We start from the raw sequence: 14,105 nt of genomic DNA, 5'->3' as shown, positions 1-14,105 counted from the left end.
GCTCATGCTCTATCCACTGCTCGAAGGTTTTAATGGACCTCCCGAGCCTTCTCCTAGTACCAGGTGGGTCAAAGCCTGGCAGGTCACATAGCCCAACAGCCTCCTCCTCCACGGCCGCTGTTCCTGTTGCCAACTGTGCAGCTACTGCTTCAACATGTGCCCTCACCGCTGCATCTCTTGCAGCTTTCCTGTCCCTCACGTGTCTCTGCGTGCACACATTAAGTCTGTCGCGTATCAAATTGTACTTCCATAACTGGTTCTGCTTGCAAAGTTTTTTGAACAGATTCATCAGGTTCTTATTTCTAAACTACGAGAAGAAATTAGCCCCGAGATGGCGCATGCACCAACGGCTCTGCAAGTCCTGCCATGGAACTTGTTCCTCAGGGCCTGGGTTTGTTAGTGTCCTTATCGCACTGAGTATACCTGCATGCCTGTCATGAAGGATGCACACATTGGGCTTCTCCTTCACAACTGATATTTTCAACTGCCTGAAGAACCATGTCCAACTTTCAATGTTCTCACTCTCCACAAAAGCAAATGCCAGTGGGACGACTTGATTTTGGCCGTCTTGACCTATGGCTGTCAGGATCTGACCCTTGTATTTGCCTGTGAGAAAAGTACCGTCAACACATATCACCGGTCGGCAATGCCTGAAAGCTTCGATGCATACACCGAAAGAGAAGAAGAGACGATGCAACACCCTCACAGTTGGGAACTCTGGCATGAACATGTCTTGGATATCGATATAGGTGCCTGGATTCCGCTGCTGCAGGGTGTGGAGGAGGTGGACAACAGAGTCATATGCATCAAAATAAGAACCAAATCTCCTCTCAAGCGCTGCATGCTTAGCCCTCCAAGCCTTGCCATAAGAAATTCTGTACTTCAACCTGGCGAAGACTTTTGTCTGGACTGCCTTCACTTCCATAGCTTTGCCTTGCACTATCTCATCGTAAAACAATCGAGCAATAAGCGTGGATGAAAGGTTGGCATGATCTTGAGGGATGCGGGGAATAAGACAAGTGTGATTAACTAAGTCACTTATCACCCAACTTGTGCCATACTTAGGGAGAAAGTTGTGCACCCTTGCGGGACAATCTGCGTTCTTGCATACCATTGTCAGGAATTTCTGACTGGACACCTCAGCTTTGAAAACCCTTTGCGTGGACATTGCCCAATTAATTATTGCATCCTTCAGGGCTTGCTTGTTCAGATACATAGCACCCGTCGCAATATTGTTCTGGTGATATTGCCAGGCTGAATCATGTCCATCATTCACGGTCATTGCAGATGAGAAGTCATGATTCCACCATGCAGGATTCAGGACCTCCTCTGCATTTTCTTCTTCATCTGACTCGTCGGAATCATCGGCATGACCCCTTTCAACATCGGTGTCTTCTTCTTCCATCTGGTTCTGCATGTGCCCATCTACCTCGTCAGCGTCCACCTCGCCATTGTAATCACCATCGGCATTTCCTCCTTCTACCTGACTACTCTGCCCTGGTTCATAACCATAAGCATTTCCTCCTTCTACCTGACTGCTCTGTCCTTGTTCGTAACCATAAGCATTTCCTCCTTCTACCTGACTGCTCTGTCCTTCGTAGCCACCCTCGCCTTCATGTGCAGTGACCTCCTTCACGACGGGAAGCACTAAAGCAACAGGATTGCATCCCCTTCGTTCACAACCTTGTAACCACCGCACGCAATCGGAGTCTCCCTCTATCGGCCTCAAATAAAAGTAAATTTTTGAACTCGACCGTGTCCACAATGCATGAACACCGACGGTGTGTGTTTCAGTATCAAGACCTAAACTTGCCGCAATCCATTCTTTCAACTGACTAACAGACCATGTTTGTGGTGCGCTGATTGCCACCTCTATGTGAGTAAATTCACTCAGATCTGCTCCCAACTCATTTGTTTGGACAGTACCAGGACCATAGTAAGATCTCAACTTCACTACATCGGACATCTCGACTCACCTATTTTTTTTCAACAACGAAATACAAGTATTAGACATGTCTATATATTACCAGGACCATAGTAAATTTCACGATCAATATAATTTAATCTATGTGGACGATTATGATGAGTTGCTTGACTCTTGTTTTAATAATAATATAATAAATAGGCCCATGTTCACTAATAATAAATAGGCCTCAAATAATAATAATAATATAACCGACAAATATGATAATTCAGTTTATTTGAATTATATGGCCCATGTTGATGTATTTTTAATTTTAATCAATTTTAAAAAAAAATTGTCTCTTCTTTCGAACTTTTTATTCATGTTTCCAACTTCTTATCACGCACCTGTGTACGTGTCAACTATTAAGCAACAACTTATTATCTCCACTAACAACTAATACAATTCACACACCTAAAACTATATTACGAAAATTTGCCGTAGCAACTACAAATATTTACGTATACTACCGGGGCAAATAACAATAATCGCACACAAATTTAATTTCACATCGAACGAAGCGTGCGTGCGAACGAATAATATTTACGTATACTACCGGGGCAAATAACAATATTTACGTATACTACCGGGCCAAATAAAAATATTTACGTATACTACCGGGCCAAATAACAATAATCGCACACAAATATTTACTTATACTACCGGGGCAAATAACAATATTTATGTATACTACCGGAGCACCTACAAAAAAAATGTGGGCTGAAATATACCCTTGAAGCGTGCGTGCAAACGAAGAACGACGAACGACGAACGAAAAACTGCCGGTGCTCCGGCTCCAACGAAGAACGACGAACAACAGCTTCACCTCCACCACACTGCCCCAACTTCACCACCACCACACTGCCCCAACTTCACCACCACCACCTCCACCAAAATGCTCACCACGACCACCACGAGCTACCCCGTCAGTAGATCGACACCTCTTTTGGCTGCCCAAAATGAGTTGAACCCATTCACGGTGCCAAAATCACGAAAATGTTGCTCATTTAGGTGCACAAATGGGTGCCATTTTTCTGTAGAGAGAAGAGAAGGAAGAACACAGAAGAAAGGAGCAACGGGAGAAGAAGAATGGAGGAAGGAGAGGAAGGAAGGAGAGGATAAGGCCGGGCCGGCCAGCGTGTCAGGTGGCAGCCCCCTGTCGGCCAGCAGCTGGCCGATCGGCGGGCGGTAGGCCGACAGGGGCGCACAAGCCGACAGCCCACTGCCTCCCCCTCGCGCGACGTGGCCCGACCAACCACAGGCCACCGCGTGCCAGCCGGGCCTGCAGTCGGCCTGCTGCTAGCCGATCGGCCTGCTGTGGGCCGATTAGGCCTGCTGCTAGCCGATCGGCCGGCTGCGGGCCGACGGTGTATTATTTTTGAAATTTCTTTTTTCCGCGTAATATTTCTGTAATTTAAAAAAATGTATTATTTAAAAAAATTCCCTTTTAACGAGGGCAAACGCAACTGGGAAAAAAGAGGAGCTGCATGCAGTAGTACACTGTATGGGTTTGCTAGTGCATGAACATATATACAGTGACAGTGGGATGTCCCAAATGGCACGCCTTCTTTTCCTCCTCCTCTTCCGCGCGAGGCAAGCCGCGCGCGCCGCCCGTATCGCTGCCGGACCGGAGGAGGAGGAGGAGCGGTCGGGGAAGAGGAGGAGGAGGAGATGGCTCCGATGAAGGTGGAGGAGCCAGAGGAGCCGGACCAGCAGGTGTCGGCCTTCAACTTGGAGCAGGCGGAGGCGGAGTTTGCCGTCGCCCAGTCCGACGAGATGACGGAGCAGCAAGCCATCTTGAGCCCATCCAGGATAAGGCCTATGTGGAAGCCAACCGGGCGTTCCTCCGGCGGGAGTAGGCGGAGTCCGGTGCGCTCTTCACCGAGCTCGACGTGGAGATAGAGGCGGAGGAGGCCGGAGGGGAGCAGCCGAAGGCGCCTGAGGACCCGAAGCCGCAGCTGCCGCTCATGTTGCCGGAGCCGAGCTCAGAGATCGTCGTGATCTCCGACGAGGAATAGCTAGAATCGACGTAGTACGTACGTTCTATTTTTTTGCATGTCTTTATATGGATATAAGAATCTAGTACGAGATGTCCGGATGCAAGAAGTGAAATTTGAGGCCTGTCTGATCACTGCACACGGACATGTCCAGACACGTCCACGAACGTTTGAGGGGCCATATTTGTCATATGTGGCTGTAGATGCTCTTAGTTGAGCACAATCAGCAGCACATGCGGCTGGCACATCATCTGCGCCAGATCGAGCTCAGCTCATGAAGACGCGACGGCTCCCACATGAAAACGAGGGCAAGCGCAACTGGGAAAAAAGAGATGTGTGCGGCAGTGCAGTGTATGGGTTTGCTAGTGCTTGAGACACGCACATGCATGAACGTATATATACAGTGACAGTGGGATGTTCCAAATGGCACGCCTTCTTTTGCTGTGCTCATTTATAGTGCCCTCCACTGGGATAGGTACCCTTTTGTGATGCATCGTGGAGTTCAGTTTTTTTTTTTTTTTGGACAACTCATCGTGGAGTTCAGTTCAGAGATAAGAGCACGGCGACTTTGCGAATTTTGAGCTGCTTAAATTTTGTGAATATCAGTAAAACGTGAAATTTAAGCATGGAAGATGTGCAAATTTGAGAAAGGCCCTGAGTGTTACTGGTTAGCACCATGAGGTGGTGGGCTAGACAGCCAGGGTTCAGAGCCTCTATTTCCACCTATCGATAGATTCTGTTTTGTTTCAAGATCTTCACCGAGTCGCTGCGGATTTCCTTTCTTTTTCTTCTTCTTCTTTTTTGTCTCCTGTGCGATTGTCTTTGTACGCTCCCGTTAATAATCTATGAATGTAAAGGATTAGCACCGGCCAGTTGCAGTGAGAAAGCTGTGTGTGGACATTCTATTAATAGGTCATGACTGCGTGGCGTCAAGCCTTGACATTGTTCTCGCCCTTCCTCCCGCCCTCGGCAACCACCACGACCTGTTTGGGCTAGTATATTTCTCCCTACCATCTGTCTTTTTTTATTCCTGGTAAGCAAGAGTTCGCTTAATTAAATTAGAATGTGATGAGTTGTGACGACGTCTCTCATACAACCAGGAGATCATCACTCATAACAAAAAACTCTTCTCACTGACCTAGCTAGTTTTTCACTCATAACAAAAAACTCTTCTCACATGGCTCTCTCTTTCTTCAACCTCATAAGAAGGCAAAGGTGTAGTTTTTCCTTGCTTCCTATTTCTAGCCCTCTTTGATTCAACAGATTTTCATAGTAGTGATTCTGAGGATTAGAATCCTTAGGAGTTCATCCTACATTGATTCGTAAGACTTTTCTCAAGGATTCCTTAGTGCTACATCACTTAGGAATTTTATCATCCACTCAAATCTCTTGAAAGAATCCCCTGTATTTTCACCGATGCCATCCAAATTCCTACAAGATTCAAAAGGACATGACACTGGAATCATGTGATATTTTTCATTCTTGTATTTTTGAAATCCTGCAAATCAGAAAGACCCTAACCGTGTAAAATAAACATTTTAAATGTCTAAAACTGAAAATTGGAGACTCTGAGCATTCTTCTCTACCATTTCGGTCAGCTTTGCTTGCATGTCTCGGGACTGCTACTCATTTGTGCAAGAATTGCCGTTTCTCCGAGAAGGTGTATACCTGGTCCGAGGACGTCTGTCCCTGGTCATAGGACGGCAAAGTCTATTACTTGATTTTTTTTTTTATGGTGGGATGCGCTGCTCTTTGGGCTGAAAAGACATCAAGGGCAAACGGAGTGTGCATTTTATCTACGTTATGAGGGACATTTGGAAAGATAGAAAACCAACCCATTTTCAGAGGATTAGAGAATTATCCATGTTGAGGTGACCTCTATAGCTTTTGTTTTGATATATAAAGAATGGACCCATGTTTTCGGGTAGGCCCCCGTGTGTTGTTTGGCATGCCTCCCTCGTCTGCTTTTCCCCACGGCATAGACAAATTAAACTGCAAATGACGCACGCAGTGTTTGTGATAAGATAATCATGATCCGTCTCCATCTCCATCTCCATCCGGGGCCGGTTTAATTTAGGCGCAACCAGCCAGCTGCCCAACTTGTCACTCGTCCCCATCGCACCGTCTCCATCTCAACTAGTAGTATAATAACTTTTTGCCTTGCTTTTGTTTCTTGCTGAGGAATATAAAAAAGATACTTATATGCCTTGGAAGTAACCAAGGCGAGGTAACACGTGACGGAATTGGACGCTGCTTGGAGAGTTCTGATTTTCACTTTCCGCAACCGTGGGCGAGTTCCTACCGCCTACCTTTGGGGGGACATGGACATGTGACATGTGTTAATTTACCGTGTGCGTCTCTGCGTACGTATCAACTTGTGCACCGATCAACTTGCAGCTGCAGGTTTAGGTTTAGGTCGATAACCAACTGCCGTTTTCGCGGTTTGCCCGAACGTGCAAGCGCAACCTTATCCATCTCCAATCTGGAGCTCATGAAGACGAGACGGCTCCCCGAATGAAAACGAGGGCAAGCGCAACTGGGAAAAAGGGGAGATGTATGCCAGCACAGCACAGTATACGGATTTGCTAGTGCCTGAGGCACATGCACGAGCGCATATACAGTAGTAGGATGTTCCAAATGGCACGCATTCTTTTCCTGTGCTCATTTATAGCCACAATCCAAGTGGCTGCGGCGTCGGCCGATTGCAGCCAGCCAGGCCCACCGCTCGAGCTTGAAAGCACGTGACACCGATGGCCTCGGCCTTTCAGTTGCCCCGCTGGGATAGGTACGTACCCTTCGCGATGCATCCTGGAGCTCAGTTCGGAGAGGAGAAGAACATTCGCCATTTTGCTAATTTTCAGCCGCTTCAATTTTCTACTCCCTACGTTCCTAAATACAAGTCCTTTTAGGGATTTCAATACGAACTGCATACGGATGTATATAGACCTACTTTAGAGTGTAGATTCACTCATTTTGCTCCGCATCTACTCTATATTGGAATCTCTAAAAAGACTTATATTTAGGAAAGGAGGGAGTAGATATTAGCAAAACATGAAATTCAAGCAGGGACGAACAGTGTTCCTAGTTCCTCCTAGGACTAAGTCGTTTTAAGACGTGCAATTTTAGTAACTAAAAACTTGCTGGAACTTTTAATCCACATGTGTTTATAGTGAGGTGGAAAATGGGAATAAGTGAGTGTTGAACCAGATAAACGATCTTATGAACTAAAGGGTATATGCAAGGATTGTTGTTGAGCAACAAGCATTGATGCTCTTTGGGATTTTCGGTTAACCAAACATTATATTTGTTGTGTGCAATCCTCAATAATGGGGGCAACAGCTAGACACTGTGAGACTCATTTGATGTGAGGATCTTTCGTCATCATAACAAATACCAGTCGGACACTAATTATCAACGCCGCCATTGGTTGAAGAAATATAATTAGAGCAACACAACGACATCTGACGTTAATTGTTCCCCGATAGCAAACCAAGATGCAAAGACAGCCTACTGGCAGTTGTCCCTGAGGTTGACAGTGCAGTGCCAAAATTTCGTGGGACCTGATTCCTTGCCTCTTTGTATGTCTACACCACCGTGCAAACCAACGGTGCATGCAAAAGATATGCTAAATGACTGATGTGTTGTGTTACCGGGAATCAGCTGAAGGTGAAGGTTACTGTGAAGCAAAGCTGACCAGCTACTGGAGACTCTGCAGGAACAGACCACGGATTATGAATGTTAGTCCAGTTCATAACACCAGGGAGTGAGGAAAAGATTGAAGTCACGCAGAAAAAAAAGAACAGGTCTAAGCATTAGCGTGCAGGCAGATCGTTGTTCGTCCTCGTCTTGTATTACGGGAAAGCAACAGTTCGTTATTGGGATCATTACGCCTTATCAATATTCTGAACCAAAGATAAGACAAATGTACATCTTCGATGGAGGAGGTCAAAATTACCTCTAGTACCAAAACAAATGGCAGGACCCGTCTCTAGAAAGGCAAGCAGGGGCTGCCACCACGGTTGAGGCCAGGAGGCGAAGGGGTTTATGGTCCAGAAGTGAGAGCAAGGCTGGGCTGAGAACCTCACGAAACCAGCTAGTCCGTAGCAACAACCTTACTCCAGTTTGAAGTAATGATTTCTACTTTGAAAGGTATTTGCAGGATAGGAGATAGCATAAGACTATAACAGTATATTGTCCTGCACAAAAAAAGGAACAGGGAACAAGTGCTGACATAAAAGAGAACAAAATTCAGAAGTTCAACAGTGATACTGCAGTGCAATTCCGTTTCAAAAGTACTGCAGTGTAATGCAAAAGTGAGTGGACCTCTAATAAACATTAGCTCACATTCAGAAGAGCTGGACTGATTCTGAATAAGACAGGGCACCACATAGTGAACATAATTTTAGTAAGTGTTCGAGGCTAAGCAAGAACAAGAAAGGGCCAACTGAATTCAGGCTTAAAAACCTTAACGAGACCCTACAGAAAAAGGCTACGATTTTAATCATGTGTAACCAAAAGGTTGATGTGGTAGGTTTACTTGGGAAGAAGAACAGGCTATACGGTCTATGCAAGTGGAAAATAATCACCAGTTGTCATGAATTGCCTGAAGCACTACTCTTACAATGCTTAATTCACTAGATTACAAATAAAGTATCCAAAAAGAAATTGAAGATGCTAACTGCTCTGCTTGAACGGTTGGTGAGATTCACCTGGTCACAGATAAATCAATCAGGATTCAGGAAATTCAATTTCTAAAATGCGTAGGCGATCAAAATTTCTTAATGTAGTTGATAAATCGCAAGGCTTTTTAGTAATCACATGCAGTTATAAGGCTCCAGTAAAATAAGTAACTCCCTATGAGCTATTATCAGTTTATCACATGTTTGTATGTGGATTCCCATATAAATAAGTAACTCCAGTGAAAAGTATATTTTTCGTCCCTTAACTCTTTACGAAAATTTACAAATGGTCCCTAAACTCCAAAACCAGCAAACTGCAGTCCCTCAACTTTTAAAACCGGATAAGTTTAGACCCTGATGCTGCTTTAGGTGGCTTCTTTGCTCACCGGTGTCATTTTTTACTCAAACTGGGCGGGACACACCTGCCAGTCACAGGAGATGCACAAAATATATAGTGGGACCCGTCTGTCAGTGGTGGAAACGTGAAATAAATCAACGCGGCAAAAAATGCCGTGTAATAGTCGAACTGGGCACCTCCCACAGCGTCACACTGGAGCTAGCCACCTATCCAAAAATAATCTGATGTTGTATTGAGTGATACATGTTATATATTACTCCCTCTGTAAACTTGTATAAGATCATTAAGATCACTACTTCAGTGATCTAAACGATCTTATAAAAGTTTACAGAGGAAGTACTGGGTGCACACACGAACTCCACATGACCACACCTCACGCAGGGTGCACACACTCGAAATCAGCACCACACGCAGAGTGCACACGCAACGGATATAAGTAGAAATGCAGAACAAATGGTACGTCTCAGTCAACTAGTTAGTTAGCTACTTATTAAATTTAAAAAGACTAATAACTACTTACATTATTTTTACAAATTTTGACATTTATATCTCTGTTGTATGAATTCGTACACATCAATATAGCTACTCCATCATGCACATGAGTCCAGAAAAAAAGAAGGCGCAGAGTTGAATCAGCAAACACCTAATACAAATGCAAAAGCACGAGTCAAACTACTAATTAATTGAGAAAAACAAGGAAAAGAAATACACAGCATGGCATAACTACTTATTCTTCAGTTTTAATTAGGAATAAAGAAAAAGAAATCGCTTTTAAATTAGTTAATTTTGAACACGTTTAATACCCCCGTATATAATATAAATCAATATATACCTCTATGTTAAACACAAAACATCTCCTGGTGAGTGGCTAGCTTGTGCACTCTTTATGTTGGAGGTCTCAGGTTCGAACTATGCATTGTGCATTTTGTGTAAAGCTATTATTTTCGTTCTCCTGACGCTGACAAGTGGGACCCGCACATGATGTGTCCAGTTTTAGTCAAAAACTACTCCTGGTCAGCAAAGAAAGCACACGAAGCAGCACCAGGGACTAAACTTATCCAGTTTTGAAAGTTGAGGGATTATAGTTTGCTGGTTTTGGAGTTTAGGGATCATTTGTAAACTTTCGAAAGAGTTGAGGGACTAAAAATGTACTTCTCCCGCATGATTAAACAAGGACAGTTCACAGGAGATTCCCATTGCCTGGCAATCGGCGCCTGCTAGGATATATCAAATGTCCAATTAAGTCATACTGCAATGAGATCAGAAAATAGAAAAACATATGCATCATAGAAGAGTTTAGATAGGATATAACAGCATTGTGCTATAACCATCCGATGAATGAACAATGAAATTACTAGAATCGGAACAATTATTTCAATTAACAGTGCATCATTCAATAGGGTACTTTCGTACGAGGCGATCTGACCGCCAGGCATCAACAACTTGCATTGGTACTCAACTGAAGCTGGCAATTAGAAAATATATGATGCACCAATTATACTGGAACAGAATGTACATGTCATACAAGGGAAATCGTTACCAATTGTATGCTTGGTTCTCTTCGATGCAGGTGGCCAGGGGGATGCACGCAACGCCCGGTAACTTCATATGCCTAGAGCCCCTTTTAAGCATCTATGCGGCAAGAAGCGTGTCCATTAGTCCAATGCCCATAAACACTGCCTCCATCTGCAGCTTCATCGCATGCCCATGCTAAGAAAGTAACAACTAATGTTAAGACAATTATCCTTTTGCAGTTGCTTGTATATGAGCTCTTTATCTGAGTAGAAATCTTGCCTAAAAAAAAGCCTTTTGGGGAATAGTATAATACAATGATTTATAATTTAATAAACTAATTGCATAAATGTATATCAAAATCTTCAGGTGCGAACACAGCGGTGACAGTATTCTCAGAAGTTCTCTATGTCTCAATGCAAATACCGGGTGTATATTTCCCTTGGAAAAAAAAGCATGTTTATGGAGAAGGTTGCATTTGCATGGATATGCACAAAAAATATCATATTAAGATAGTGCACTAAAGAATTGCACATGTGCATAAAATTGATGCAGGTATTCTAGTTGCTATAATTTGCTTCCCTCTCTGCAGATATCTAGAGTTATTGTGATAGCTTTGACAAACTCGGGGGTCTCTCTTCCGCGAACAATAGCAGATCGTGCAATCTACTCACAAGAATGTAAAAACAACAGGTCCTCCGATGAATGGTAGTTTTTTCCCTGCACTGTTCTTGTTCTTCAAACCATCTTCCACAAGAATTGAGCACAGAACCACACAATGCTCACAGCGACATCACTTCAGGGGATCTGCTCAATCCTAATACATGTGATGCTAGCTCCTCATCACCATGTTGCTTCAGTAACTCCACCAAACAATCAGCGCAGGAAGCGTCAATGCGTATTCCCCTATCCATGACCTTCCTCGCCAACGCCGAGGCCTCAAGGACATGCCCCTCCTGACACAGCCCCAACAACACGCCAGCATAGGCATCAGAATCACAGAGCACCCCATTATCATCCATCAGTCTCAACCAACAGCAAGCATGCAACCACATTTTCCTCTGACACAGCTCCCTCGCCATTGCACTTCCTGCGAGCGGGCTCAGCTGCACCCCTGCCTTCATCATCCTCTGCGCGAGGCCTTCAGCTTCCCTTGTCATCCCAGCCACAGACAAGCCTACCAGAAGAACATTATAGCACTGCCCGCTTGACAAAGTTCCGTCAACGACCAAACGCTCCACCACATCATATGCCTTGGAAATCAAGCCAGCCCCCCTGGCCGCGCAAAACCCATCGATCAGCGTCCGCACAAAAACGCGATTCGGCATCACCCCTCTAGCTACCATCCTATCCAGCACGCTCAGAGCTTCCACCATTCTCCCTTTTCGGCACAGGCATTTCGCCAAACATGTGTAGGACACCACATTGGGCACACACCCAGCACCGAGTCTGCCACCCTCCATCTCCTCCAGCAGCCCCACTGCGGCATCCACATGACCAAAAGCGAGCATCCCGTCGAGCATCGCGGTGTAAACCACCAGATTGGCCGCGCATCCAAACTCAGGCATTTTGTCAATCAGACAGCGGGCACCTTCGAAGTCGCCCCTGTACGCCAGCCTATGCACCGCGGTCACGATCAGGGGGACGGTCGGGTTGACGCCGGACCTGGACATGATGTCCAGAACGGCGGAGACATCACAATGCGAGCGTGCGGCGCGGAGGGCGGAGTGGAAGCAGGCCACGTCGGGCGCGAGGCCGGAGGATCGCATGTGGCGGAGGACGGCGAGTGAGACCGGGAAAAGGCCGGCATGAGTGGAGATGCCGAGGAGGAGGGCGTAGTGCGGGAGGGGCAGCGGGTGCGGGGAGGAGGAGAGGAGGAGGGGCACGGCGGAGGGGAGGTCCGGGAGCGAGGCGGCGAGCGAGGAGAGGGTGTGCGGGGAGGGGAGCGGCGGGGAGGGGGGCAGGCGCCAGAGCAGGAACCGGAGGGAGAGGAGCGGGGAGGGGAGGCGCGGCAGGAGGTCGGGGAGCGTGTGGAGGGGGAAGGCGTCTGACGGGGACGGGAAGGCGCGGGAGAGGGCGCGCGGGAGCGGCGTGGATGAGGCCTCCGGCGAGCGGAGGACGGCGAGGAGGGTGGCGAGGTTGCGGTCGCCGTGGGTGGAGAGGCGGCGGAGGAGGGTTAAGCGCGGGGGCATCTGGTTTGGACGACGGAGCGAGGTTGGTCCGGCACGGCGGCGCAGAAGGGAAGGCGAAGCGGAACTGGAAGCGTCCGAACGAGACGCCTGAAGTGAGCGTAAAATGGGCAGGCCCAATCTGGCGACCTCACTTGAGATTTTTCTTTTCTTCTCCATAAACTGCCTGTTGGATGTTTTTATCTCTTTTTTCAGTTCGTGTTTTTAAAAAGTTTTATGCATATTAAAGAATGCTCAACGTATGCTAAAAATAGTTCATCGTATATTTTAAAAGGGTCCGTCTATGTATCTCACATCTAAATATGATGTCATCAATTTTTGTGGCCACTTTGTTTTTTTTTTTGACAAATCATCTCCTCCTTTATTCAATCACAATTGTATCATTTACAAGAAAATGTATAATCTCATCCGGAGGTGAATCCATCCAGATACTAGGAGGAGAGAACTTGGCCAACTTGGCCAATTCATGGGCTACCTGATTATTATCTCTAATACATGAATCAAATAAAACGTGATTAAAGTCTAGCGACATGTAATAACAGTCATCGAATATAGCACTTGCCACTGAACTGGAAAAGCCTTCCTTCAAAGCATTAACAACTTCTTCATTGTCGGAGACAACCTCAATTTTGCTACATCCCACTGTCTGTGCTAAGTTTAACCCAAATCTCACAGCCGTTGCTTCAGCAGAAAAAGAGTCATAGCAAAAATTCAGTCTTTCGTTTGCTGCAGCTATAAATTTGCCATTATCATCTCGGAGAATTGCACCAACCGTACCATTCAGATTGTCATGATCAAACCCAGCATCTAAATTAAGTTTCATATATCCCGACCGGGGCTTAGACCAAGCCATCACTCTCATCTTCGCTTTGGGCTTACATGCTATAACAAAGTTTGCTGCTAGTCCCCTTACTGCCAATTGAATTTGGGCTGCAGTTTGTGTTGTCTCACCATGTGTTAGTTTCCTCCGCTCAAACCACAAATACCAGGCGGTAGTTGCTATTGTCTCCCTCAGATTAGGCAGCCCAAGTACATGGATGTCCGAGTCCTAGAAACACAAAAGATGCTCAAGCACTGCTTCACCAAACCTACTCGCACATCAAGCTTTTTTGATAATGTCATATAATCCCAATAATTGCCAAACTTCGACAGCTTTCTTGCATTGAAAGAGTAGATGCATAATACTCTCAGGTCCTCTGTTGCAAGCTGGGCAACCTGTTTTAACCTTCATATGTTTAGCTGCGAGTATGGCGCGACATGGGATTGCGCTTTGCAATGCTCTCCAAATAAAGATCTTGATTTTTGCTGGGCATTGTAGATTCCATAGCGATTCCCAGTTATTTTTAGGGGTAGATGACGTGCTACTAGGCTGGATTTCCTGCCCATACTGGAATTCCCACTCGGCGC

The 14,105-nt window shown here is 45.7% G+C and overlaps 1 protein-coding gene and 1 non-coding gene across 2 annotated transcripts; both read right to left on the bottom strand.

Annotated features, from left to right (window-relative positions):
* Positions 1-7,240: 7,240 nt before the first annotated feature.
* LOC109733283 (uncharacterized) lies at positions 7,241-8,815 on the bottom strand. The gene is made up of 2 exons (XR_006662928.2): positions 7,916-8,815; positions 7,241-7,669 (listed from the first exon to the last, which is right to left on the bottom strand). It is a non-coding gene; the product is annotated as an uncharacterized protein (transcript).
* Positions 8,816-10,945: 2,130 nt separating this feature from the next.
* Positions 10,946-12,825, bottom strand: LOC123493340 (pentatricopeptide repeat-containing protein At1g69290). Its single transcript, XM_045227912.2, has one exon. It carries the CDS (start codon positions 12,699-12,701, stop codon positions 11,292-11,294), a length of 1,410 nt encoding a protein of 469 aa, XP_045083847.1. The 5' UTR covers positions 12,702-12,825; the 3' UTR covers positions 10,946-11,291.
* Positions 12,826-14,105: the final 1,280 nt, after the last annotated feature.

The sequence above is a fragment of the Aegilops tauschii genome, chromosome 4 (genome assembly GCF_002575655.3).
Source record: "Aegilops tauschii subsp. strangulata cultivar AL8/78 chromosome 4, Aet v6.0, whole genome shotgun sequence".
In the NCBI taxonomy this organism is placed as follows: domain Eukaryota; kingdom Viridiplantae; phylum Streptophyta; class Magnoliopsida; order Poales; family Poaceae; genus Aegilops; species Aegilops tauschii.
Note: the sequence above shows the minus strand (reverse complement) of the source record. Positions and strands in the feature narration are given on the sequence as shown.

What these genes read in the sequence shown, in the direction of transcription:
- LOC123493340 (XM_045227912.2), bottom strand. Translation starts at nt 12,701, where the DNA reads ATGCCCCCGCGCTTAACCCTCCTCCGCCGCCTCTCCACCCACGGCGAC.